Source organism: Simochromis diagramma, unplaced genomic scaffold (assembly GCF_900408965.1).
Source record: "Simochromis diagramma unplaced genomic scaffold, fSimDia1.1 OVJJ01000344.1, whole genome shotgun sequence".
Lineage (NCBI taxonomy): Eukaryota > Metazoa > Chordata > Actinopteri > Cichliformes > Cichlidae > Simochromis > Simochromis diagramma.
Genome location: NW_024387375.1, coordinates 9,645,608 through 9,673,599, shown reverse-complemented (window position 1 = coordinate 9,673,599; position 27,992 = coordinate 9,645,608). Strand labels below are relative to the sequence as shown.

The following is a 27,992-nucleotide window of genomic DNA, read 5'->3' as shown; positions in this document are numbered from 1 at the left end:
AGCTTTAAACACTCTGGGCCTCCACATTGCGAACTGAATCTGCCAGGCTGTGAGCCACAGGTGGCTGTTGCCTATACTACCGGCAACAGAGGGGGTTTACATGCACACACACACACACACACACACTGACGGGGGTTTCAGCTTGCAGCAGTGACGCACTGTGAGCTCAGAGTTAGCCAGCTCCGTGTTTATGTGCCACACACACACGCACAGAGGAGCCGGGGAGAGAGAGAGAGAGGGGGAACCTCAACACCGGCTTTGTGGTTTTTATCCATTGCCAAGCTTTTTAATTACACCTGCTAATCTAGTCGCCTGTAATCGATGATGCTCGTCTCTGAACACTGATTTTCACTCCGTTTATTCACCAAACCGGTAAGTCAAACAACTTTTTTTTCTCTTTAAAACAAGAGGGGATAACCTGCATGGCTGCTGAAGCCGGTAGTTAAGTTGTGGCAGAATCCTTTGGAGCTTCACTCGCCACTAAGCCGGTGTTGCAGACCAGACCGCTTTTACGCACGGCGGTAACGTTTTCGTGTGACTTAACCGGCACACGGCACATACTGGAAGGTTAGAGCCATGCGTTTGGGCGAAAACTTCCGTGCTGTTTGGCTATGAAGGTTTAAAGAAGTACGTTTTTGGTTTGTTTGTTTTTTGATAAAACGGTGCTCTTATATGCGTGTGTGTCTGCACAGACTGCGTTTGTATTCATTTTATTTAACATACACATGAACTTCCATAGCATGTAGCATCTGTAGTGCGTTCATTTAACTTGGCTACTGACTTAAAATTTAGTTTAGCCGCCTTTATCGATCGATAAATAGTTTGAATATTCATATGAACAGTAAAGCAGTCATTAATACCTAATTAAACTAAATGGAATGAATAGACGGTTGTGATACCGCATGTGTAGCGCTTTGTAACGGCAGGATGAGCGCATGCTTCACGTACTGTAATGGGTGCGTGATGACCTCACTGATGGTGTGATCCACCTACTCGCTTTTTAATGAAGTTCTTGCTCTGATTTATTCGCATATGTTTTTCCTATTAGGTTTAAAGTCTTATAGCAGCCAATTAAGTCAATTAAATCTCGCACAAAATATTCTGCCGAGAAGCGGAGAAGCTGCAAACACGTCAAGTTGGTTCAATTACCGCGTTCAGACAGTTTCACTTTTGCAGCGTGTGCTCCAGTAACTGCTCATTTCAAACCGTGTCTTAGCGCCATCACATACAACACCATACTTGAGTGGTTTTGGCAGGATATACTGCTGCGTAAGGAGCACACCGCAATAAGAGCCAGCTCCCCTGATTACACACTCACAAATGCGCAAGCCCCGAGATGAGACTGTCATCTTTGGCAGAGGGCTTCCATTGTCTGAATCCCAAATTCCAGCACGCTTGTATCAATAAGAGGGTTTGAACTTTACTCACTCACATGCGCTTTTCACCAGAAGAGGGCCACGTTCGGCTTCCCCAGTCCCTGTTTTTACAGCGCAGTCGTTTTAGGGAGTTTTTTCTTAACTGAATGTGTGCAAAATGTATTCTACTGACGTGATGTTTCGGGAAGACAGACTTCCTGCTTCCTGTCATGTACTTTCACAGCTCATTGTGAAAGACCATGCAGCAGAGTGGGGTGATGAAATCCCTCCAGTGGTTTACTGGTTTGGGTTAAACAGCCTTTTAATGAGTGCGGTGGTATTAAATATTTAAGTATATTTCCCATACAGTGGCTCAGCCACTAATAAAATATGTATGAAGATAAAATGAAGCTGATTGGAAGAAGAAAGTAGAGGGTTTAAAAATGGAAGTAAATCCTTCTGTCTGAACTCGTCTGAACTGCGTAACCAACTGTTGGACCATGTTTCAGTGGATGCTGCTTTTTGGGAGACTGCAGTGTATGTGGATCATTAGGTGTATTTTTTTGAGTGAGAGTTCAGGGAGTGATGTAATGTGTTAAAAGTCTTTTTTTTTTTTTTAACATTTGAGAATTTACATTAAAAAATATTATTTTCTCTTTGTAGCTTGTCTGGCAGCTTTTGGAGTCAGAATTGTGACTGCAAAGAGGAGCATCTACAGGCTGTTTCTTTTAACTGTTTATTTATTCATTTTATTATGATTATTTATGCCATTACACCTTAGTAATGTGCAGTTTGTTTTTTTCTGTCGGTTTTGACAGCTAAGGCATTCCTCAAAAGCGTTTACACAGGCTTAAACTTTTGGGTATTACCCTGGTTTAAACAAACCTGCATGTCTCTCACATATGTTCCTTCTTTGGCTTGATTATTGTAAGTTTAGGCAACCTGATGCATTGCAACTTTTTGCCATGTTTTGTGCTCAGCTGGTGTTCCAGTTAAATGCATGCTCTCCTTAATTAGGAGTTGGTGCAGTTATCATGAACTAAGTGTAACTCCCATTTTACCTCTCCACCCACCCAGCATTTACTGTGTGCTGTACTCATGAGAATGAGAAAGAGACGAATGGAAAAGGCGAGATTGATTGAAAACAGGCAAATAAAAGTATATGTTCACTGCAGCCTGGAGCAGATAAGAAGCCTGAGATTTACTTGTATTGCAGTGATGTACTGCTTCACCTCTGAGCGTGTGTGAGTGCATGTGGGAGTCAAAGCCTAAGCTTCAATTAACCTGTCAATCGCATCATCTGTCTGTCCATCTGTCCAACCAGAGTGGTTGGGAGTGCCGCCCGGCGCTCTTCCGCCCTCGTGCCACAGCTGCCTGCATGCCTCCCCAATGTCAGCCAGGAAACTCACTGCCAATGAAATTCCCACTGCACAAACCGCAGATCCCAATCCAAGTCGGTTCAGCACACACACACACACACACACACACACACACACACACACACACACACACACACACACACACACACACACACACACACACACACTAGTGGAGGATTGCATAATTACAGACAGAAAGACCTGGAAAGATGCTGGCATGAGCAAAAGTGCTCGCCTCCTCACACATATACGCCCTTCATTTGTTTTAGATTAAGACAGCAAACTGCAAGTCACGCTGCACAGAGTTTCCGTCTGTCAGGCTCATTCATTTGACAGTCTGGTTGTGGAAGAGTGTCACTTCCCGGATGTCTCGTTTCTTTGTTATCTCAAGTTTACAAAAGTCTGCTGTGGTTTCAGCTGCATTCTCGCCCTGCGTACCCCGATGACCTCTCCCCTCTCTGTCTTCTGTATCCCCTGTCGCTGCCTACTGTATGCTGTTTAATGACACAGTTTTAAAAATAAGCTCTGAGAAAACAGGAAGAAAGGGACTGCAGCTTTTTTTGCTGCTCCACAGACGCTGCGAGAGGCAAGATAAATCTAAAAGCAACCACAATCTGCTAGCTGAACTCGCCAGTAACCAGTCGCTGGCTTTGCGCTGCCAGAGCAAATCACACATCAACATGTCCGGGTCGATGTCTTTGTGACGAGACACGAGCTAGTGGCTGTGTGAGTGTTGTTCGCGTGTGTCTTATGTGAGAAGTGCTACAAGCATGCCCAATTTAAATACAACCGCTGAGTAATGACAAAGTAGTATTCAAAGCAGGAATTTTATGGTCTGCTGCAGCACTTTTACAGAGGTATTAATACAGCTCGGTACACAGGATATTGTGAAATTATGCTATAATTCAGATCTGCTGCAACATAGAAATTTATAAGACACTGTTTCTAAATATGTGCACAAATATGTGCGAGTTATTCATGCCATTGTAAGAGAAGGGCTGGTGAAAATTCACTGCTCTTACTCTGTCTCAGAGTCTCTGCACTGCAGTAGACATGCATCAAACTCAGAGCCAGAATAATTCTGCCAGAACTGCTTTTTGTGAACTGAATAAATTCTGACATCGCTATAACGATGAGTATATTTTTATTAGCATGCATTAATAATACAAGATGATGATGAGATCATTGTTAATTAGCTTTCCAGTATTTTACAAAGTTACAAACATGAAAACATCAGTTGACTCTGCATCACCATCGGCTCGGTTGTGATGCGACTTTGATGTACATTACATAGACAGGGCTGAAAATACTGTAATCAATAGAGGTGGAAACTAGAGTACACTCACCGTAAACTTCATTAGTTACTTTGTATCTTGCTATTACCAGGCTGGACCTACTTTTGCCTTCAGAGCGGTCTAAATGTTTTTTGGCATAGATTCAAGAAAGTGCTGGAAACATTTCTCAGAGCTTTTGGTCCATGTTGATGTGATAGCATCACGTAGTTGGTGCAGATTTGCCAGCTGCACATCCAAGATGTGAATCCTCTGCTCCACCACATCCCAAAGTTGCTCTATTGGATTGAGATCTGGTGACTGTGGAGCCAGTTTGAGTACAGTGAACTGACTGTCATGTACAAGAAACCACTTTGAGATGATTTGAGCTTTGTGACATGGTGTGTTAGCCTGTTGGAAGCAGCCAGCAGATGATGGGTACGCAGTAAAGGTCACCATCAGCAACTTGAATTGCTGATATAGGGCAGGATGGATCCATGCTTTTCATGTCCCCGCAAAAATCAAGACTCATCCGACCAGGCAACGTTTTTCCATTTTTTTGTCCAGTGTTGGTGAGCCCATGTGAGCTGTTGCTTCAGATTTGTGTTCTCAGCTTACAGGAGTGACACTCGGTGTCTTCTGCTGTAGCCCATCTGCTTCAAGGTGTGATGTGTTGTGTGTTCAGGGATTCTCTTCTGCATACCTTGGTTGTAACAACCATCCATCAACAATGGGTTTTTACCCACTCTCTTTTTCGGACCATACTCGGTAAACTTTCAGTTTCATTATTTATATGGCCCCAAACCACAACAACCACGCCCAACAGTCGCCTCAAGGCACTTTATTCTGTAAGAGAAAGACCCTACAATAACAGAGAAAAAACCCCAACAATTAAGAGAGATGGTTGTGTGGGAAAATCCCAATAGGTACTGTAGTGGGACCAACAACTTTGCCACATTCAGAGTCACTTAAATCACCCTTCTTTCCATTTCTGATGCTTGCTTTAAACTTCAGCGGGTCCTCTTTTGCTCAATCACTCAACCACCTTTTATGTGCTTTTTCTATGTAAGTGTTTTCTGTCTAACATTCTCACTCTGTTGTATGATAACAGCAACCTGAGGTTGGTATCTTGCCCAGGTATTTTTGGCATGCAGACTGGAGCAGCCAGGGATCGACCTGCTCTACCTCCTGAGTTAGAGCCCCATGTCTGCATGCCTGAATGCACTAAGTTGCTGCCAAGTGGCTGGCTGATTCATTTTTAATTGATTCTGTTTTTATTTATTTATTAACAAGCAAAAAGATTATTAAAGATGAATTTTGTTTATGTTAATTTATGTGTGTGTTGTGTCCCTTCCTGAAACATGATGAGGGGATACTCTTCTCATATTCTAGATTTTATTTCCACTGATCAGAGCCAGACTGTCTTTTATCCTAAGCTTAGCTAACTTAGCTAACTGGCTAAAGTATATACAGTTACATATATTTACTGTGCAGACTTGTTTACTTATCTAACAGCTGGTAAAAGCAACCTTTTATTATAAGCTCACTCATCTTTTCATGACTCTAGATCACATGTATGAATAGTGCAGGTATCCAAATAAAAATCCTGTTTTCCTTACTGAGCTCATCCTCTGAGGCAGTTTGTTTTTTTTACCTCGCAGCGACTAAAACAGTAATTAAGTGAATCCTTTGTATTTGGTGGACAAATTGAGATAACATGTTAGAAGGGTTGTTTTCGTATTGCTTTCACATGTTTGTGTGTGTGAAAATGTGTTTTATGATAGCACGTGTGTGTCTGTGTATAAGCAGTGAATCATTATTTAAAATGCTTGAACACGAGGAGGTGATTTACATCCACTGTTAATGACGGCGGTGATGTAAGGGAAAACCGCGAGCGCTGGAAAAACAAGTCCGCAGGTTCCACTTTTTCGCAACTCAAGACCAAATTGTGAAAACCCAGAAAACAGAAGAGCGTGGATCCTTTTACGGCTGTTTTGCAGTCTGAATTGGTTTGTGGTCGGCGTGGTGGCTTAAACAACAGCAAAGTGTTGTCTCCTCTGTGAAAAACACTTTTTTTTTCTTGACAATTCAGGCGAAATCTAAATTAATGGGAAAGTCTTCAAAAACATCTCTATCTCCAAGACTTCCATCTTTCGTGTGGCCATTTATGCAAGATGCAAAGCATTCCTGAATTTGCGACTTCCCATACAATGCTGCATCTGCTTGCAACAACTAAGAGGTTGAAAAAAAAAAGTAATGATTCTTACTTGTGTTTGTGCACATGGTTCATCTGTGGTAGCTGCAAGAAAATGACGTTGTAGTGTTCTCCTGCTCTCTGGTTCCCTCTCTGGTGCCCTCTTTTTCTCTGCTCTGGTCAGTTCACCTTCTCTCGTTCCAACTCGGTGATGTCTACGTGACACAAGAGAAGCCCGGTAAGTTTCAGCCGGTGTTCAGTTCCACTGGAAAACATGACCAAAGGATACAGATGAGGCCCAACAGACGCAAATGGAGAGTGAGGGAAAACGCATCCGTCTGCAGACGCATGTGAAGGGGCGACAATTGCCCAGTTATCGCACACGTTCCCCATAATGAGACATTGCCTGAGCACTAACGTAGAAAGCGTTGGCGTAAATCAGCTTTTCATTTGCCAATAATGGGCACCTCTGTGAAGTCAAACAGAGGGTATGGTTGTTCTGATCACGTCGCTGACATACACGTGCACATTATCTCTCAGGACACGAAATGTCTGATGATGAATGGAGTATAATTACCTTAAACCTTTTTTGCCACCTCAGTTCTTTTTTATTGTATTTGACTTCTTGGCCCGTAAGATAATAGCTGCTTACGTGCGTCACAGCTAGGTATCCCCCATCATGACTACAATAGGTAGCCATTATCACCATATGAAGTCGTGGTTGGAGTTTTATTGTGCCAGGCCTGTGACGGAGAGGGAAATCCAAGACTTTTTTTTTTGCATGCATGCATGCATGCATGCATTGACATGAGCATCAGTTTTTACTTGAGCGAAGGGTGATATTGAATGTGCATTTCCGAAATGGTGTATCATTGAGCTCCAAGAGGTTAAAACGGTTAAGGAATTAAGGCAAACAACCCTCTTTCAGGCTTAGCTGACCTCACGTTTCTGAGATAATCTGCTGGACTTCATTGGATTTGAACCTAAGACAATGCAGAGGTTTCCAGCCTGTAGAGCAGCACGTGTTTACCTCTCCATCTTTGATGATGCAGGATCGCACCTGCAGAGCAAAGGAAGGATATCTGGAAATATTTTGAACCAATAGCTGATTAATAAAAAAGACACAATTCTTTAACTGCCAACCTTTTTCATTCAGTTCACACGTTTTTTGTTTTTGTTTTTTTAGCACAAAGCAACTCAGTGGTGGTGAAAAGCTAAACCTGACCCGGTCAATGACAATGTCTAACCTGGTCAACAGCAAGCAATTTAGGGTTATTGTCTAACTCGGTGTTAATAATTCCCAAATCCATTATTTAAAACTCATAGGTTTATTATTGTTAACTAATGTGTTATTTTAGGCCAACTACGCCTGTTGCCACAGTAAATAATAAATACGTCAGTCCACTGAGTCTGATTTTTGGTGGGAATACGGCATGAAACCTCAATAAACCACATTGGTCCATGTGTTCAGTTACTCCCAGTATTCACACTGGTGAGTAAGTTTTAATCAAGGATATATGACCTTTAAATCTGAAAAAAGTGCACTTGCTTAACAGGATTATGTAATAATATACAACTGGGACAGAGTGTAGAGTCAGTTCTGTTATGGTGCCCTTGGAACAGAGAGGGTTAAAGACACCAAACAAATCCAGGCTTGATTTATTCATTTGATAACAAACCAAAGTGAGTTTTAGTTTTAAACCAAAGAGATGTTTTAGTGTGACCTGCAAAGGTTCACAGATCTAGAATCAGTGTGAAAGTGCTACAAAATGTTAAGTGTTAGCTTCCTACAACAGCTGCAACTAAAACATGATTGATCCAAACGCTCTACGGATAGGATTCCCCAAATCTTTATTTTGTGAAGTTCACATTTTAATTCATTTATGCTAGTATTTTAATGCGCCATTGTGTGATTGGGTTTATGTGACCATACCACGGGATCCTGTGAATATTTATATTTGCATGTTTTGCATTTGGGTGTTCGGTTACCTATTTGTAAAAGCAGATTTTGGGGAGTCCCATTTCACAAATTTGTAATTATGTCTGAAACTGTATTTTAACACATTGGTAAATAAAATAAAGTTTAATCAAAGAAAAAATAAATAAATAAAATGAAATTTATATATAAAACATGAATATAATAAGTTACTTTGTAACTTTGGTACATGCATTTTTGAGACCTCGACATCATCAGTGTGTTGTTGTTTTTTTCCCCTCTTAAATAAATTGCATGATACATTTGATGGTAATGAATTGCACAAAAATGTGCAAATATGATCCAAATTAAAACTCATATATATATAAATTTGTTGTCAGAAGGTTCAATAATACTTATACTACTTATAGTAATATTTTCTTGCAGTTATTTCATGGTTCAGGCATTACAGGGATAGCATATTAAACAAACTGAGTCTTCAATTTAAGTTAATTAAGCTTATTTAGACTAACAGAATACTATTATTTTAGCAAATCAATGCAACCATCCATCCATTCGCTTCCACTTAGCTTTTTTCAGGGTTGCAGATGGGGTGGAGCCTATCCTACATGTCTTAGCGCGAGAGGCGGGGTACACCCTGGACAGGTTGCCAGTCTGTTGCAGGGCTAACACATAGACACAGACAACCATTCGCACTCACATTCACTCCTGCATTCACACCTATGGGCAATATAGAGTTACCAATTAACCCATCCCCACTAACTGCATGTCTTTGGACCGTGGGAGGAAGCCAGAGTACCCGGGGAGAACATGCAAACTCCACACAGAAAGACCCCGGCCTGATGGTGGAATTGAACTCAGGACCTTCTTGCTGTGAGGCAGCAATGCTAGCCACCGTTTGCAACCATTATGGCAAAAACAAATTGTTATTGGTATCTATCGTTACACAAAATTTGGAAACGATGTCTTGAAACTGTGGATGCTAGACTGCTAAAAAACAGGTAAACAAAGGGGTGGAGAACTTGAAATCTAGAAAAGAAAAGCCTACAAACTAAAGTGAAGTATCAGTTTGGACAGCTGTTTACTGCTTTTTTTTCATTCCAAGAGCTATTACTGGAATGGCATTTCATGTAACAACCAATTGATAAAGCTTTAGCGATTACTCATCGTTGCCAGGGAACACCACTGTTAAATAACTCAAACGTGCCAGATCTGTCAGCATGACTGGGGCGTTCTTGTGTGTCTAGACTTTTCACAGAAAAATTAAATAGAGTCCCATGCCTGACCAAAATCCTGGCTCATTGTTTGGAAGCCAATAACATGGTGGCTTCGCCTCGGTTTACCTGTGATCTCAGGCGCTGCTCAGTCACCTCTGCCTGAAAGGCGAGGAGTTCCACTCATTCTTGTGTTTCCTCTTTTGTGGTTTTTTCCTTCCTTCACAGCTTCATCCTGAAGGATTTCTCAGCTGAGCTGCAGCATGACATCAAGGAGCCAGAAAAAGCTCTCCAACACATTTAACTGGTCCTCGCCTCCAAAACCACCACAGAAGAGAATAACAGCCATGTTTTTGTCATGCCTTCGCCATTACTTCTTTATTATTGCTATTTTCAGAACCGAGCAGAGCATGTGACTGGTCATCTGACGTTTTCGTAACTTGTTATTTGTATGTGTGAAACAACAGCGTGCAGGCTTTGGGGTAATTACTGTTTTACAAAGTTTAGAAAAAGTCATCGCTCTCCTCTCCCTTTCCTTTGAGGTGTTTTTCTTTTTTAATTGTTATCCTGTTTTGTTGTTTTCGCCCGTTCACATAAAATGACGAAAGCACTCCGGGTGTTGGCGTCGCGTTGGCGTCTTTGTTGTGTTTGCAGGGATATTCTTAGAGGTGCTAATGTCCTGTTATATCCTCCCTCTCTTCCTACGCTCTTGTCCCCTCTCCCTCCTTTTTTTTCATTACAATATCCATCTGACTGCAGCCTCCAAGCCCGAGCACATGGCTGTCACATGCGTGCAAGCAGGGTTATCATATCTGAGCGATATAACCAAGAAACTGCAATTACAGACCAGAAAGCAACTACAAGTTAGCTATGACATGACTGTGAGTGTTTACTGGTGTGTTGACCAGTAGCTACAGACTAATTACATATCACATGCAAACACAAAGGCTAATGGGATCTCTCCAGGTGACTCTTTTAAACAGCCACCTAATTAACACAATAGTTAATGATGAGGTAGATGAAGATGAATGTTTGAGTCAGATACCTGACTTGCTTAAAAAGGACTGTTTTGTGGTTTTTCTGTGAAATAAATAATAATAATGATGATGTTGTTATTGCACTGGTAAGATTTGTTTGGGATTTTTTTTTTTTTGTAATTCGTAGTTTTATAATTTTTTTTTTTTTTTTTTTTTTACAAAATATAGAACGTTGCCACAGGAATCAGCATGCATAGTAAATCAACTACATAGTCCCTCTTTTCCGTCACCATGCAACAATTATCCTGGGCTACAACCAAGCAACTTCCACCACTTGTGAAAAAGATCTGAAAATTAAAAACAGATTAAAAAACTGAAAACTGAATCAAAGATCTGGGGTGGATTTAATGAATATGATATAATAAACTCATAAGTATAAAAAGGTGTGGCTACTATGATGTGATCCAGTAGTTTCTGAAGACTCGTTCGGGATCCTCTAGATGAGCGTTTTCGTATCCGCCATCATGATGTGATATGGAGGTTGAAACTGCTTGCTCATTGGTTAATGAATTGCCTCACAGCAAGAAGGTCCTGAGTTCAATTCCACCATCAGGGTGGGGTCTTTCTGTGCGGAGTTTGCATGTTCTCCCCGTGTTTGCGTGGGTTCTCCCTGGGTACTCCAGCTTCCTCCCACAGTCCAAAGACATGCAGTTAGTGGGGATAGGTTGATTGAAAACACTAAACTGCCCATAGGTGTGAATGCAGGACTGAAGGTCAGTGTGAATGGTTGTCTGTGTCTATGTGTTGGCCCTGCGACAGACTGGCGACCTGTCCAGGCTGTACCCCGCCTCTCGCCCTAAGACAGCTGGGATAGGCTCCAGCGCCCCCCGCGACCCTGAAAAGGATAAGTGGAAGCGAATGGATGGATGGATTTAGTTTTTAGCTAGTTTCTCGTAGACTTCTATAGGACAACTACAGCCATCACCTGCAGATAGACTTTTGGATTGGTCTTATTTTCCCAGTGTTGAACTATGTTCAAGTTTTACATTGTCTATGAATAGACTTCTAGTGAGTTATGATGACAGCTCCCCACTGCTTTTCTTATCACAGGGTCTTCAATTTAGGGAGTTAGCAAATGTTAGGGTTTGTTAAGAAGCTGTCAGTTTACATTGGTATTTGTCATTTTATTTCCTTTTATAGTTTTTTTTTTATTAATAAAATGGTATTTTATAACACTAGCTGTGCAAATCAAAGGTAAGAATGTGTATTCTGGTAAGGCTGAAACAGAAGAATTCAAAATGAAGAGGAATACCCGGTTGCTCTTATTCTGGTCTTCTTGTAAGTTTTTTCCCTTGTCTCTGATCCTGTTTTGATATTGCCAGACAGGATCTAAAAACATAGACAGGTTGAGGAGAGTGTGTGTTTGAGCCTTGTTTGTGCCTTGAAATAGCATCCATGCTTTTTGGAGATGGAGTGTTTCTGCTGGCTTTGTCGGAGCATGACCTTTAGCGAACACTGGAATGATTTGCAGCTGAATGTGAAATGTTTGGAAAGACATTCAGCACCTCCAAGTCTGAGACTATGGTTCTCGACTAGAAAATAGTAGAGTGCTCCCTCTGGGTTGGCAGAAAGATGCTTTCCGAAATGCAGATGTTCAAGCATCTGAGAATGTGACTTATGTGACTTCAATAGATCACATGATGGAGTGGGGCAAGGTCTCACAGTGGTTCCACCCGAAACCTCTGGCAGTAATGACCCATGCCTATTTTCACGCCCTGACTCATGTGATGAGGTACATGATTAATAGTCAAAGGAACACCTTCAAAGGTACAACCCTCACTAGGGTTTCAATACTGGCGACTCTCCACTTTTTGGTTTTAGAATTGAAGAAATCTCTTGTATGAAAGCCAAAACATCTTCAAAGCACTTAAATAAGTCCAGAACACTTAAACCAAACACTTAAACCACCCTTTTTTCAAGCTATTTAGACTAACATGACCTGGATGACTGAGAACCTTACACAGACATGACTTAGGATCGTATTCAAGCGGAGAAACTGGTTCTGCTGGTGGATTAATATGCAAGTATTGTACTGGACAAGAAACAAGAGAACTGAGCTGGGAGGCGAAGCTTTCGTTTTACCAGTCAACGTACATTTTAACCCATCTATGGTCATGAGATCAGGGTGACGATTCAGTAAAGTAAGGTTGCAAATACAAACAACCAAAATGAGTCATCGCCATAGTTCAGCTGGACTCAGCCATAGGGATAGGGTGAGAAACTTGGATATCCGGAGGGATCCCAGAGTAAAGCCACTGCTATGATGTCTCCTGGGTACCTCACTTTGAGGTTTTTCAGACACACCCAGCTGGGAGGGGACCCCAGAACCTGCTGACAAGATTATATGTTTCATCTGGCCTGGAAACGCCTCTCAATGCCCCAAGGAGTAACGTGTTGCTGGGGAGAAGGATGGCTGAAACACCCTGCTTAGGCTGCTGCCACCAAGATGATGGATGGACTTATGGATGGATCGATGGATGGCATTGTTCTCTGCTGCTTTGCTGAAAATCAGTGACATGAAATGTAAAGTTCTTCCCGAGAACAAGTTTCTTTAAAATACACTGAAAAGTTCTCCAATGCCATGAGCCTGAGAAGTACCAGCAAACAAGAAAATGGTTATTTGAAGGCACTCGTGCCTGTAGCTCCAGTGAAAGTCCCACGTGTTGGCGGTCCCTACTGTAGTGGTTTTGAGAAGAAATCCAGAGTCAAAGAGGATTTAAATGCAAAAGCATCACATGCAGACATTGCAAGCTTGGATTGTCTGGCTGTGAACGGTTGACTTCTAAAGGCAGCGGTTAGGCTCATTTTGAACATCCTTTTTGGACATCATTTTGTATTTTAATTACAGTTTCCGTGCACATGGTCCTGCTGCACACACTCAGCACATGCATTGACACTGTAGCTTAAGTATTATTGCACTTACCCGACCAGTGAGAAACAATTAAATGTTACTTAACAGAAAAATAACTTTTAGGAAATGCTTGATCTCTCATCAAAGCTTTTTTTAAAAATAGGTTTTATTTAACGTTGAAACCCTATGGAGCCATCATTTGAAAGCATATGCATCTCATCAATCTAAAGGATCAACTTCACCTTTCCCTGCTGCACTTAAAGCACATTTGCTTCATTTCTAGAGGTCAAGTGAGGTTCTCTGTGGAAGTCCTCACATTCCTCTACCCCTCCAGCTCGGTCCAGTTTGTTACTTGACACTTTCCAAAAAAAGGAGGTACTTAATTGCAGGTCCCGTTTTTGTTATGCTCTCTCTATCATTGTCGTTTTATTGATCATTTTTTCCCCTTGTTCGGCTATGTGTGCGCACAAGCGCATGTTTGCATGTGTGTCTGAGTGCACATATACAGTATGTGTGCATGTGTGACTTGTAATTAGCCTCTTGCTCTGGTCTGTATGGCATTTTAACAAATGCTTCTATATATATCATGCTATCAGGCTGAGGTTTTAGCAGTGTCACTCCCTGCCACTTTCTCCTCTTTCCATCCCTCTCTCTTTCGCTCTTCTCTTCCTGTTCGACCAGATCGGCCGTTGCCCTTCAGCCCCGCCGTGTTTTTTTATAAGCTAGTGGTTTCTCTGTCCTCGCTTTATCTCTCTCTTCCCCCCTAAAATTATGCCTCGGAAGCCTGTCATTGCCATGAGGCACCTCGCCGGACCAAAATCATAAACTCATTACATGTTTTATTTTCTTGTTTGTATAAGGCATGGCTATTATGGCTTTCCATATGTGTATGTGTGTTTGTGTGTGTTATCTGCATATGTGGTTTTAACATATATGGTAATACATGGTTCTTATGTGCATACATCAGGTGTACAAACCCTGTTAAATGATACCTTCAGCACACGCTTACTGATACGTGTGTGTGTGATGTGTGTTCACACGTGTGTCCTGACCAGTGAGTGGGTTTAAGCGGTTCATTTATTTTCCAACTAATGTTTGAAATGTTTTCATGTGTGGTCGAAGGTGAAGTGGTGCCTTGGAGCGGTCACCCACACACACACACACACACACACACACGCACCTACACACTCAGACACACACTCAGACACATACACACACACACGTGCAGGAGGGGCATGTCCTGAGGCTGTCAGGGGTGTGTCTGTGGTCAGAGTGGCACTATAAGACACAGGCAGGTACACTGGACTTTTCATTCAGCTTCACAGAGTTGTGTGTGTGTGTTGTGTCTGTGTGTGTATGCAGCTGAGTTTTCTGTTACTTCTCTAACTTGTTTAACTATCTGAGTGTTTAACAGCTTTTCAGAGTCTTAAACTTTCTAGTTTTTCCTTTTTAAGCGACTTTTCAAAGTTCCACCGAGCTCAGGGTGTTTAATCGAGCGTTTTTGCAGCAACTTTTGCACAGTTAAAAGAAAGTTAGGCAGTTTGACTTTGGCCCTGACTCAGCATTTGTAGCAGCACACACAGCATCCCTACTGAGTTGCCACAGCAACTGTGTCAGTCCACTGGAAGCCTGGGGTAAGTATTCAGCTTTGCTTTTCTCCTCTCCCTCCCATTACCCTTTTCACTTTTACAGCCTCCATCTTTCCCCAATATCTCTTTCTCCTGCACTTATTTCTCGTCCTTTCCACTGCGTGTCCTTTTCCCCTTTATTTTTTTGATTTGCACATTCTAAACGCTTCTTATGTTTTTGCTTTTGTCAGTGGCTGTTTTACAAGCCCGTTCAGAGACATTCTGTCTGCAAGTTCCACCTTCTCATTTCTGAGAAAAAAGACTAAATCAGTCTTTGGCATGCAACAGAGTGTCACTACATGCACATCTGATATTTAGATTTCCAAGAAATAGTCTGATATATACAAAGAATTATCATGTATGAATCTGCTGCATGTAACAGGCTATGGATCCTCACCTAATCCTAGCCCGGTGTGAATTCACAGCCCCCACAACTGTGGCAACAAATCCTCTTTTTGTCAATTGCGTAGTAACACCTCACCACATAATATTTCTGTATATTTTTATGGTGAGTTTTGAAAAGTTAGTCTCAAAAATGCATTTGTTTCTATAATATGTATTCAGTGGAATTCATTCAATTTATCACAGTCAGTCAAGCAGAGCAGAAAGACGAGTGCAGGAGTTTGGCCTCTCAGCAGTATTTAAAAGTTGACAATACAGCAGACTTTGGCCGGAGTGTCAGAATACTATAATTGCAGCTGACAAACCAATAAGTTTGCATATAAGAGTTGATAAATGGGCTCAAGTCAAAGTTTTCCTCAGTCTGCACTGTAAGGTTTTATATAAATTTAGGTGGACTGTATTGATGTAGTTTCAAATGAGCTGTTGTCAGATGTTTTTCAGGTACAGATACTGCAGAGGGGATGACACTGACTTGCTACAATGCAACAGTCACCTGTGGCACAAAGACCTTTTCATTTATTCCTAAGCTTCTTAAAAATATCTGCTAAATAAAGCAGTGCAGTCATCCTCATTTTACCCTCCACCGTCATGATGCGTCACTTAGCTGTGATTGCATGGTTGTATGAAAAATCTTCTGAATAAAGGGAAATGCCCATCGCAGGGGCAGCACATGTTATCTAATGAATGCGGTGCAGAGTTAATCAGTGCTAAAAGTGTGCACGTGAGTACCTATGGCTCAGAAATAGCAACAGAAAATCCTCGGTTTGTACCCTGCTGTGCATAAAGAGGACATGATTCACGATAAATGATATTTACAGGATTCACACCTGCTCCTTACCTCCCGATCGCAGGAGCCACGCTTTTGCTCCGGATAAGTGACTCAGGTGTTTTCACGCCGTGTGAACTCTTGCGGTTTTGTGTGAGTGTGCATGCCTGCGCGGTGTGTGACATAATGGAAAGTGCTGTAAGGTCGTCAGTTTTGACGTGTCGTATTTTTCCATATCAGGCTGGGAAAAGTGCCGGAAACCTATTTTGTGTTTTTGTTTACAGCATTTAAAATCTCATAAATCCTCGTGAACTGATCATGTTTTATTATTAACCCCTCGCCTGTTCTTTCTTTAGATCATATGTACATAGACGAATACATTGAAGAAGATGAGGAACCACCTTTGCTGCTCAGCTCTTGTCCTCCTCGCGGTAAATATGCGCATGCTTTGTGAGCTCTGTTGTGTAAGAAGAAGAGTGTATCCACACGTGTGCGCACTTCTTCTGATTCACGAGTGTGTTTCTGTGTCTTCCAGCTGTTTGGCTGTGGAGGGACTGCAGCGGTGCAGTCTCGGTGTGGGAAAGGGTGTGCGTGTCTGCAATGCCCGGCAGGCCAGGAGCCTTCCAAGGTGAGACAACATTTTAATATTTTAATAACATTTGTATTGTTTATTATATATTTTAAACACTTTCACCTCCTTAACTGCTATAAATATGCTTGTTTCAGTAGGCAACATTTGTCTTTAATTTCTATAGTGTAGAGCAGGGGTGTCAAACGTAAGGCTGGCCCCGACTAGACAGCTGTGCAAAATATGAAGGAAGGCATCGATTTTTGGACTTTTAGCTGCGTTATTTAAAGTTTTGCAGCTTTTCCTGCTAATAAAGACTTCCCTCACAGCCATTCATACTACACCAAAGTAGTTAAGTAATAGATAACAATTAAATAACAGAAAAGTTCCTGCTTTTCACTGTCTACTATAAAGAACATTTTCATCACTCAACCAGTACTTTATGTCTTAGAAATATGGGACAACCTTTCCTGTAATTTTACACACTTCTTTATCTTATATTAATATATCTCAGGGATTAAATGTGTAGTTAAACTTCTTCACTCTGACAGAAAGTGGAGTTTCGCTCGATGTGAAATAGTGTAGAGCTTTAAAACATATTGGACCCAATACATTTCCACAGCTCGTTAAATTACTTATTCAACTCCCTCCGCCTGAGCAGCCACCTGCAGTTTATGTTCAAATCACATTTTCATCTCCTCCATTACATTATAGTCTGTGTATTTGGTCACTGCAGTTGTCAAAAATGAAGTTGTTCTTCTCATGAATCCATAAATATTGGCTGAGTCTTATAAGTGCTGCAATATCTTTATTTTATTTCCAGTTAACACAGAAGCAGGATTTCAAATTAAAACGGTCAGCTCTTTGCTACCCATCAACTCTACAACGCCACAGGGATGCTACGTTTTCTCTTTAAGCCTCTTTTGCCTGACTTTAGACTTTTTCTTTTCTTCTCAGGCTTGTGGGCAGATCCAGAGTCCAGCTGAAGAAGTGCATTGCCAGGTGTGCCCAGCTGGAACCTTTTCAGACGCACTGGACTCTGAGGTTTGCCGTCCGCACACCTCCTGTAAGATCCTCGGCCGAAAGCTTGCATCCTCTGGCAACGGGACCTCTGACGCCGTCTGTGGTCACTGTCTGACTGGGTGAGAACTCATGGCCTGAGTCTGTGGTGGTCTACCTGTATGCTTGCTAGTCCACAAAGAGGTCTATCCAACCACAGGGTGGACAATAACGCGGCTTTCATTCAATATTGTAACTCATAAACTTTTATTTGTTCTAAATTAAGTCCTGCAATTTTCTCTGTCTCAAAAAAGCAAGAAAACAGTCACACACACACAAGCGCAGGGACAAACACAGTGTGTCATTCACCACAATGGGCGGGTAACATCAAGAACAGGCACCACTGGACATAACATGCCACAAGCTAAAACCGCTGATTCATTCTTTCACTGTTACACAGCCCCTTGTGTTTTTCTCTTCATCCATCTCTCTAATTAGGCTCTTTTTGGTTCTTTTTCATCCATTCACAGGTTTCACTCCTCTGCCGCTGGGCAAGTTTCCACCCAAAGTCCCTGTGTGAAAAGTAAGCATGCTTCTTAACTTGCTTTTAGTGAACTGATTTCTGCTATCACGCTGCCTCCTTCTCTGATCTTTTTCGCTCTTCTTCCCCTCTTTCCTCTCAGAAGGGTTGCATGTCAGAGTGGTCCGTAATGTGGGTAACGGTCAGTCTGGTGGAGCAGGAGGACCGGCCAACAGCACAGTGGTGCGCAGCACTGAGGAAAAGACAGCAGAGTACGCCGTGTTTGCCCTGGTGCCCGTCTTCTGTGTGATGGGCCTGCTGGGTATCCTCATCTGCAACATCCTAAAGAAAAAGGGATACCGCTGCACCGGTGAGAAGGAGGGAGGAGATGAAGAGACTGCCACACCGCAGAAAGAAGGTGAGAGATGGGAAGGCTGCAGAGAGAAAATCACAATAATGGGAGCAAAATAGGAAAGTAGCATTTAAGTTCAGGCTGTTGTCGCGTTTGACCATAAAAATGCCAAATTAGCACACTTGGCATGCACACGATGTGGTTAAGTTTCCCTGTCAAGAGTGAAACCAGCCCAGCTCAAAGGGCAGCGCCTTTGCATGCGCACTCAGTCCCCATATGTTTTTTATGTAACTGCACGCGAGTCCATGTGTGAGGCTGTTTTATTTCTTTTTCTCATCTTAGCTGCTTTGAACTTTGACCTCACAGGGGACATTACATGCTGTAATTAGCTAAGCAGGTATTGTTTTAATGTAATGCTCCTATTTGAAAAGGTAAAGTGGGGCATTCTCGTCAACCTCTTCGCCCGCCAACGTCAGAGAAACGGACTTGCGTCAACGCAGAAAGCATAAAAAGAGTCAGGGAGGACAGGAGAAGAAAAAGATACAGAGGGGAGGGGCGCTAATTGAAAGAGACGTAGAAATTAATCCAAGAGAAAGGTTGTATGAGTTACCATACCCATTCTCTGTTGTTTGCATAATCTTGTTTGAAGTGCTTAAATGTATTTTTTTTCACCCTGTGAGCCAAATTAGCCCTTTAAGAGAGTACTCACTTAGGCAACGTCTTTCTTCCTCTTTCTCTGTGCACGCAACTGAGAAATGCACTCATTTCTTTTCTTTATGCTTCTATTGTACTGGATGTACTGTACCTACTAGGTTTCTAGTTTTCTGTAAAAGGTCACATGGGAGGCACACACCTCCAGGCAGCTTTTATTTTATTCAATTGTGTCACAAAACGCATAAAAAGTGTTTTGTTTAGGGTTTTTGGGGGGTGGTGGTGAAAAGATGCTGTGAAGAATGTGGAGTAATAATCAGTTCTACTTTTACAGATTGTACTTTTCTAGATAACCAGATTGCTAACCTGCATTTATGAAACAAACCACACACACTAATGAGCTGGAGTGAGCTTGCCACACTCTACAGTAACCTACTTTGTGTTTTCATTTATTAGAATCCACTGTTGCACAAGTACTGCAGCAGCCAGACAGCATACACGACACGCAGTTTGTTACAGTCATTTGGTGCAGATAAATAAGCAGACTTAAAGGCTAAGCTGGCTTTTCCTTCGCTCACCTGATGGTGCAAGGCTCTTAGGAAACCTGCATGGAATCGGGAGCGTCAGAGCGCAGCTGCACCCTCGACAGATCCGACTGTGTGACAGCATGCCTCACGTCAAGTGTTTGTGCAACACCTGTTGTTTCATTTACAGCGTTTTCCATAACTGCAAACATGGTAAATGGCCTGCATTTGTATAGCGCTTTTCTAGTCCCTAAGGACCCCAAAGCGCTTCACACTACATTCAGTCATTCACCCATTCACACACTGGCAATGGCAAGCTACATTGTAGCCACAGCTGCCCTGGGGCGCACTGACAGAGGCGAGGCTGCCGGACACTGGCGCCACCGGGCCCTCTGACCACCACCAGTAGGCAAACATGGGGTTAGTATCTTGCCCAAGGATATTTGGCAGCCAGGAGGCAGCCTGGGATCAAACCACCGACCTTCTGATTAGTGGCTGACCTGCTCTGCCACCTGAGCTACAGCATGCAAACAAATGGTTATTTTTCGCTCACTTACTCCTTCTACTAGTGGTTCTTTTTGCATTTTTATGTGCCCTCGTAGGAGGGTGAGAAGTTTACAGCTGTAGCAGCCTATGTAGCTACGCCTGTGTAGTGGAGGCCAGGGTGATCTATGGAGGAATGCATGCGTGCATGAGAATAACCAGGGGTCAAAGCAACAGTCGGTGCTCTCTGTGCTCTCTGCCTATTTGTTTTAGCATCACCTTGGTTTCTTTCTCTCTTTGCATCTTGTTGTGAAATTTAAGTCCTTCTTGCACCTGAAGGGAAACTCCCTGAACTCCATCCCTCTTCTGCTATTTCATCATTCCTTCTGCTCTCCATTGATCCGGTTTCCTGCCTCTCTAACATGCCCCTCTCTTCTCATCTGAACACGATACTATCAATTCATCTCTCCTTTCCCAGCTAGATCAATAATTCAATCGGGTACCTCGACTCACTGTTTATGTCGGTCTCTTCATTTCTCCTGTCCTTCCTTCTCCTCTGCCCTCTCTCCTTGATTCTCTCTGGGTTATTCTCTTTCCTTTTTTCTTCCTCTATCCATTTTTAAAATAAACAGGTAATTCATTTTTATATAGATTGCAGTGTTGACATGATAATCTGTATGCTGGGATAGTGGATAGTGATTTGCTTTTTAATTTTGCATTTTGCAAAAAGCATGAAAAAGCATGCAGAAAGCATGCAAGTGAACAATCTCGTTAGGACATAAAGCAGATAACAGTGGTTCATGTATGAGGTCCTCAGTGATGATTAGCAGAAGACCTCATGCATGAGGAAGAATTCCAACTTCAATATAAGACCTCTAATCACCATCATTGCCACATTCGACTCATGCTTTAAGGGCTGATGATGCAGAAGAAGTTAGGTACAGTAAGAGGCTGCATATAAAGCAATGACAGCTCTCTTCTTGTTATGTAACAATCATTGTCGCAGTGCACTTACCTGTCTGCACACTGTAGTCCTGACTGGCCTAAGGTTAGAGGAACTTCTTACTCCAGCACTTTTTCCCATCATTCCATCTGAGAGGAAATACCCATGGGGGTAGCAAGGCCAAGCTTAGCTCGGCAGGGCTAAAATCAGATGCTGCGGTGGCAACTCTGACTATGCAGGACTGAGCACAGTTTGCTTCACTGGAGAATGCATCGACCTTAAAATCTGAGGGGGGAACAGAAAGGGCAAATGCAGGGTTGATGCTACAGTAGATGCAACTCTGCAGTTGCTCAAGCATGAGTGCACACAGGAAAAGGTAGAAGTGAGCTGCTGACCGTTAACACAGAACTGCTGCATTTACAGTAAACCTAGATGCAAACATAATTTTTTTTAATCATAAGCCTAAACTTATGATGATTATTAAGCAAATTGAGACTCGTGTGCTGCCGTGATGTACTGTAATTTATGTATTGAAGGCTTGTTATCCGTTAGATCTGCCCCTGGTGAGAAGTTAGACTGTAATGCTATTCATTGTTCTAAAGAAAAAAAGACCAAAATGCTGACATGGGGGAAACGTTTAAACAGATAACTAATCAAAAAAAGAAACGAGAAAAAAAAGAAACATTAAAAAAATGTAAAGTAGATACCAACCAGAACTACATAATGGACTAAAATGTGGAATACGGGTAAGGAAGCAGGGCACAGATGGAAGACAATCAGTGAATCGTAGACGTGGTAGGACAAAGACAAGAAGTAGAACAACCAATAAAGGCATAAGTAGAGGTAGAAGGTATTTCCACTATTAAACGTGAAACTTGATATCAGGCTGTGACTTTGTTGGAGTATTAAAGAGACGAGAACAACTGCCACCCCGTGAAACTGATGCTGTTATGCTCGCGTAGCAACAGGCACTGTGGAGACAGAGCTATTGTTACGGTCCAACAACAGCCTAATGCTGCTTATGCAAGAAAGACAGAAATACGCATGCACAGTCGCATTTGGCATCTATATTGTCACATTGTGCTCTTTAACACACACACATACGCATTGTCATCTGGTACTGTGGGCCTGGTACATCACACACACACACACACACACACAGCTCAGCAGTGCTGAACAACGCATAACTGCTGAGTGAGCGAATCTCCCTCTCTCCCCTTTATCGTCATTGCTCTCCACTCAGCTGCCTCACTATGCTGTACTATTATGGGATGGTGAGTGGCAGGGGGCCATCTACATCCACCCGTATCAATCAGAGTGTCCCTTGAACAGTGTTAAAAGTGACAAGCAGTGCAATAAAAGCAGTACATACATAAACAATACTGGAAAATCTCTGTTTATTAACATTGCTTCTGCCTTACTTTAGGTAACACCTGTCCCTACATATCCGATGACCTGAATGAAGACACCATCAGTGTTCTGGTTCGCCTCATTACCGAGAAGAAAGGTAAATACTAACAGTGACGTCGCATATAATTTGTGCATTTATTTAACAGATGGCAAGTAGCCTAAAAATTATAATAAACAGCAAATGAGAGTTTCAGCTTTGTCCGCAGCTTATTACTACTAAAGTGATAAATGGCCCAATTGGCCCAAGATATACACAGTAGCTTGGCTTTCCTCTCCAAGTTTCCTGCATCAATTACATCCACCTTATTTATGCACTTCTAATAAACTCCTGAATTACATTTTCACAGGCAGGAGGTGTTTAATTACTCTGATTTATAGTTTGGCTAGCTGGCATTATAGCTAAATGTGTATATGTGTGCTTGCTTCAGAAAATGCTGCTGCGCTGGAGGAACTGCTGCTGGAGTACGAGACCAAAGAGATGGCTATGAGCAAAGGCTCGTCAATCAAGTACGAGACCGCACGCGCGCACTTGCACAACCACAAATCATCACATGCATTTGCTCAGTCATGCTGCCCAAGGTCACACTTAACGAGATGGCAAAGGGGAAGTCTGGGAGAGAGAAAGAGAGGCGCTCGTCAAGAGAAAAGTGCGTGTGGGAGGATGTATAGGCAGAAATGGGAGCAGTGCAGATACATTTTCATACGCTTGCACTGAGCATGGAGACCTAAACTTGAATTTATAGGGCTATAAGTCCACATGCTACTCTCATGTTAATATTCCAGTTGTTCAGTCTGGACATTATTAGTTTCATTTAAGCTCTTTAACTAAAACAAATGCTAAAACATTCACTTAGGAGCGCACATTATTGTGACTGTGTCGGCTACATTTCCTCAGGAGCCTGATAACTGGGAGTGACTCACTCACTCGCAGAGGCTTGAAACCAGCTGTTAACACAGTTTACAGCCGTCTAGTCATGAGTCTGTCACACAGCTTCAAGCCACGCATTTGATATGACTGAGTGCATTTTATGGTAAGAACCTGAGGTTGTAACATAAGCCAAAATTGCTCAAGTTCCCAGAGTTTAATCGATGAGGCTCGAGAGAATGCCACTTTATAACAGTCTGCACTGCAGGGCTTTGATTATTGCTTCGACAGTGATGCCACATTTACCCCAATCATAATTTGTCACCTGTAAACCCCACGAAAGACTAAATTAATGATGCGATGACATGATGAGCATTAGATCTAATTTATTTCAGTGCAGACGTTTCTGGGGCCTGTGGCTGTGCACTGCTGCTCAGTGGTTCTGTCACATGTGATCTTTAGATGCCAGAACATTCTCTCTCTCTCTCTCTCACACACACACACACACACACACACACACACACACACACAGAGATATACAGACTGTTCTGGAAAGCTTTCAGATCGGTATCTGGATGTGTGTGGTGGGAGGTTTTGCACAGGTTATTTGGGTTCACTGTAGCTCACCCATACAGCGCTCGTCTCTTTTGCTCTGCCTTCCCCTGCAAAAAATAAAAAGTGAACAATGAAAAGACACACAAACCAACAAGCTCTGTACCAACAGATGAAAACTTTAGATTTGAGTTGCTAAATGATTTTATATTGACACAGAGCAGTGATCGCTGCTGTGATTGGACATATTTATTTATTTTGTGCCATATTCTAGCAGTGATTGTGTCCAGGACCAATATTAGGGATGTGCCAGTACCATGCTAGGATATTCTGGAAAGCTTAGTACAGTTTAGTATTATAACCAACACTTTTCTTACCATCACTAGTCTAAATGGCCTTTTTACAATCCTTCTGTAGATTATTTTGTGGTATTTGGATGTAACCTCCACTTACGATTTGTCTAAACTGAATATGTCAACATCAGTTTTTATTTTTTAATAAATCTAATTTTCCTCCCCCAGGTTCCCGATGCTGTCTCCCTTATCCCAATTCCGCTCCCTTCCCAGGCTCTGCCCTCATCAGTCTCACCACCACACCATCTCCGGCCTCTCTGGCCTGGCCCCCAGACATGGTTACCGCTGCACCCGTTGCGCCCAGAAAAAATGGCCCCCTGTTCTCATTCCACCCCTGGATTCTCTCAAAGATCCCCTGAAGCCCCCCCAGAGTCTCATCCTGCCCTCCCTGGACACATCCTCCGACCAGCAGAAGAGCCCCCTGCTGGGTGGAGAGTGCGTGAATACACACCATACACAAGCCACTGTGCCAAAAACTGTACAGGAAAAGATGGAAGGAAGTGAAGTGAAGGAGAAAAAGGAAGGAGAGCTCACAGTATTGTCTGTAGGAAGGTACGTCCACTTTATAACACTTTACTAAATACATGTAGCTGGGTGCTGTTCACAGGCTTCACTTTGACATAGTTAAACTTTCCTGTAGCATTTAAATTTTTGTTTGCTGTTACTGAAAGTACCCAGCATCACTGACAATGATAGTATTGCTGGTTTTTACTGAGGTCATGGATTTGAATTGTATACCACCACCAATACAGTCGCACCAGCAAGAATAAATGAGCTCTCACTTGTTACATCACAGCGGCGATTTTCCAGGGTCGGTGTAATCGAGTGGCGTGAAGGTGGTGGAGGGGACTCAGAGGCAGGCAGGGTTGTGAAAGAGGAGCCTTTATTGTCAGAAAACAAAGTTCAAACAACAGGACAAGTTTACACGGAAGATATCTTGACTGAGGATACAGGAAAAGGCAGGACTATAGGTACACACAGGGGACTGATTACACAACAGGACGCAGAGCACAGGGATTCAATCAGCAGTGGGTGAAAACAATGAAGGTGGGCTGGAAAATCACAGAAAGTAACCATGACGATGCACGAGAGAAACACACTTAAATACACTTAAAAAGGCACGAAGACTAATTATGCAGTTGATTAGTCCAAAAAATGAACCCCTTCCTCCTTTTTCTAATTACTTTTCTTTTACCTGCATGGAACGCATCAAGAGGTGAAGGGAAGGTATCAAGGAGAATTTATGAGGACTGAGGAGAAGAGAAGGGCAGTGCTCAGAAAATCCAACTGCACTTACATTAGACTCCTTAACAATGGGATGTCTGTGGTTTTTTGAATTACAATGGACTAAAAAGAAGGCACCTTTGAATTCATCCCAAAATGTTCTCACTGTGTTATTCCATTTTTTGCTGGAGAGATGTTCCAGTGTAACTTCAGAGGCTTTCCTACATTCACAAATTATCCAGTTCTGGGTGGTTGTGGTTTGGGTTGAGGAAGGTGAGGGGGAGCCTATCTCAGTTGATCCCAAGTAAAAATTGAAATTAACTGGAGACAAAGTCAGAGAGTCAAGGCTGAGATGGTTTGAACATGTGCACAGGAGTGATAGTGGATATATGGCAGGAGGAAAAGAGGAAGACTACAGAGAAGAATCAGGGATTTAGTAAAGGAGGAGATGGTGTGACACAAGAAGAAATTTGGGAACACCTGTGTGTACCTGTGTACTGTGTTGACTCACATTTACATAACACACAGGAGGACACAGGTACTAACATGCAGACAAGGCAATGTCATAATAGGGTTGTTTTCTGAATGTAATAATGGTTATGTTATATGTTGATTCACAGATTTCAAGTTGCTCAGATCCCGGAGCAGAAGCCATGCACAGTGGAGACCAAGAGAGCATCCCAGGAGCAAAGGAACTCCTTCTTCGGCGGGAAGTCCTTCTCCTTGTCTTCATCTGGCATCCGGAGGTAGGAACTCCAAACACAGCAAGAAGTTTTGGCCTCTCTTTCTATCCATGCTGTTTCTTTCTGTTTCATTTCCTCTGTGCACTGCCAGCACTTGAAGACTGTACTGACCAGTGTTGGTCAAGTTACTTGAAAAAAATAATCAGTAACTAATTACTGATTACTTCCCCCAAAAAGTAATCCCGTTACTTTACTGATTACTTATTTTCAAAAGTAATTAATTACTTAGTTACTTTTTAAAAACACGATTTACAACCTGAATAGGTAATAAAGTGATAGATCTTTCAGCCCAATTCTACTTTTTCTACATAATCCATCATACAAAATGTAATCAAATGGAAAAGTCTCTTTTTTAAAACTTGTTTTATTAGTTTTAATTTTTTAACTTTATGCATCAAGCAAAAATTTAATTATATGCAACATTCTCTGACTGAAAGAAAGTTGTTTAATATTTAAACCTATTTTCTGCACATTTCAGCACATAAAATAATTGTTTTTTTGTGTGTTTACACTCACTCTTTCAAATAAATGCAAGTAAAACACAGCAGAAAATAAATAAAGTCAAAGACTCAGCGGCTCTTTTGCTCTATTTTCACCTGTAAAGCAGGAGTAGGGTAGGCAGAGGTTTACCCTGGTGCAGGTGTGCCGCAGCGGTCAGTGGAAGAATCCGCGAGTTTCTCTGTGAATTTCCCATTACGTCGTTGCGCACTCGGTGCTTGCTTGGAAGTTTAGGGGTTTTTTTTCACTGTAAAAAGAAGTTTTCTTCCCACGCACAATGGACACTAATGTTTTTGTCACTTTTTATGGAATCAAACTCAAAGTAAGGTCAGTACTTCCACCCTTTAAACGCTGCAAGCTCATACTCTCTCCCGTACTCGATATATTATCCATTGTTGATCTGCACACAGCTGTTTTCACGAACGGCGCACTTGCTTACGTCAGTGTCGTGAGACATTCTCGCAAAAAAATCACGGTTTTAGTAACGCAGTAACGCAGCGTTCCTACGGGAAAGTAACGGTAATCTAATTACCGTTTTTGCAATAGTAATCCCTTACTTTACTCGTTACTTGAAAAAAGTAATCGGATTACAGTAACGCGTTACCCATCTCTGCTGACCAGCAACTGATGTAGTCTTGACAATTGGTTAGATTTAGTCAAATCAAATTGAGATTTATTTGAAATGACAAAAATGTCATAATTAATTTTGTTTTTCATTCATGTTTGCAGGTGAAGGGACGATATTGCTACCTCGCTGAAGATGACCTCATTCACCGGCGACGGCTTGACCCGCTGACACCAAGGGTGTTTTATTTAGTTGACTGACACCGATAAACCACCTGCTGCTGGAAGTAGTTGTTTCTAATAATGCAATAATAGGAATATAACTGTATTTATTATTACATAGGCAGATTATTGTATTATAGACGTATCGGATGCCGCATCAGAGGCATCACGGCTACATCCGAACAGAAACGGGTCGCGAGACGTCCAAGGACAGAGCGGTTAACAATAACTGACACTAGAAAGAGGGAAGCGTGTATTATACACAAATGCACTCCCGGACTTTTTTTTTTTAAAAAAAAGAGTGCTTCTATTTTAAAAAAAGAAAAAACAAAACAACAAAAACAAAAATAATAATAATTTATAAGAATGCACCATAAAAAACAGAAAACCTCCGCCTATCAGCCTGTGGTTTGCAACATCAATGAGCATATGAGTTTTTTAGCACCACAGTTGGCTAATAAGCCAAATAAAAATAAGAAATCTGGATC

The 27,992-nt window shown here is 42.0% G+C and overlaps 1 protein-coding gene across 3 annotated transcripts; it reads left to right on the top strand.

Moving 5' to 3' along the window:
* relt (RELT TNF receptor) lies at window positions 1-27,817 on the top strand. 3 transcript variants are annotated; one of them, XM_040009584.1, is made up of 11 exons: window positions 1-372; window positions 16,390-16,464; window positions 16,569-16,661; window positions 17,559-17,743; window positions 18,131-18,183; window positions 18,284-18,538; window positions 22,500-22,580; window positions 22,912-22,990; window positions 24,422-24,805; window positions 26,098-26,223; window positions 27,448-27,817. In XM_040009584.1, the coding sequence occupies exons 2-11, from the start codon at window positions 16,423-16,425 to the stop codon at window positions 27,449-27,451; spliced, it is 1,302 nt and encodes a 433-aa protein (XP_039865518.1). In that variant the 5' UTR covers window positions 1-372; window positions 16,390-16,422; the 3' UTR covers window positions 27,452-27,817. The 3 variants fall into 3 exon arrangements, with proteins under 3 accessions (XP_039865518.1, XP_039865519.1, XP_039865517.1); XM_040009585.1 differs by lacking the exon at window positions 1-372 and adding an exon at window positions 14,360-14,871 and having other exon boundaries at window positions 18,287-18,538; XM_040009583.1 differs by lacking the exon at window positions 1-372 and adding an exon at window positions 14,365-14,871.
* The last annotated feature ends 175 nt before the right edge of the window (window positions 27,818-27,992 follow it).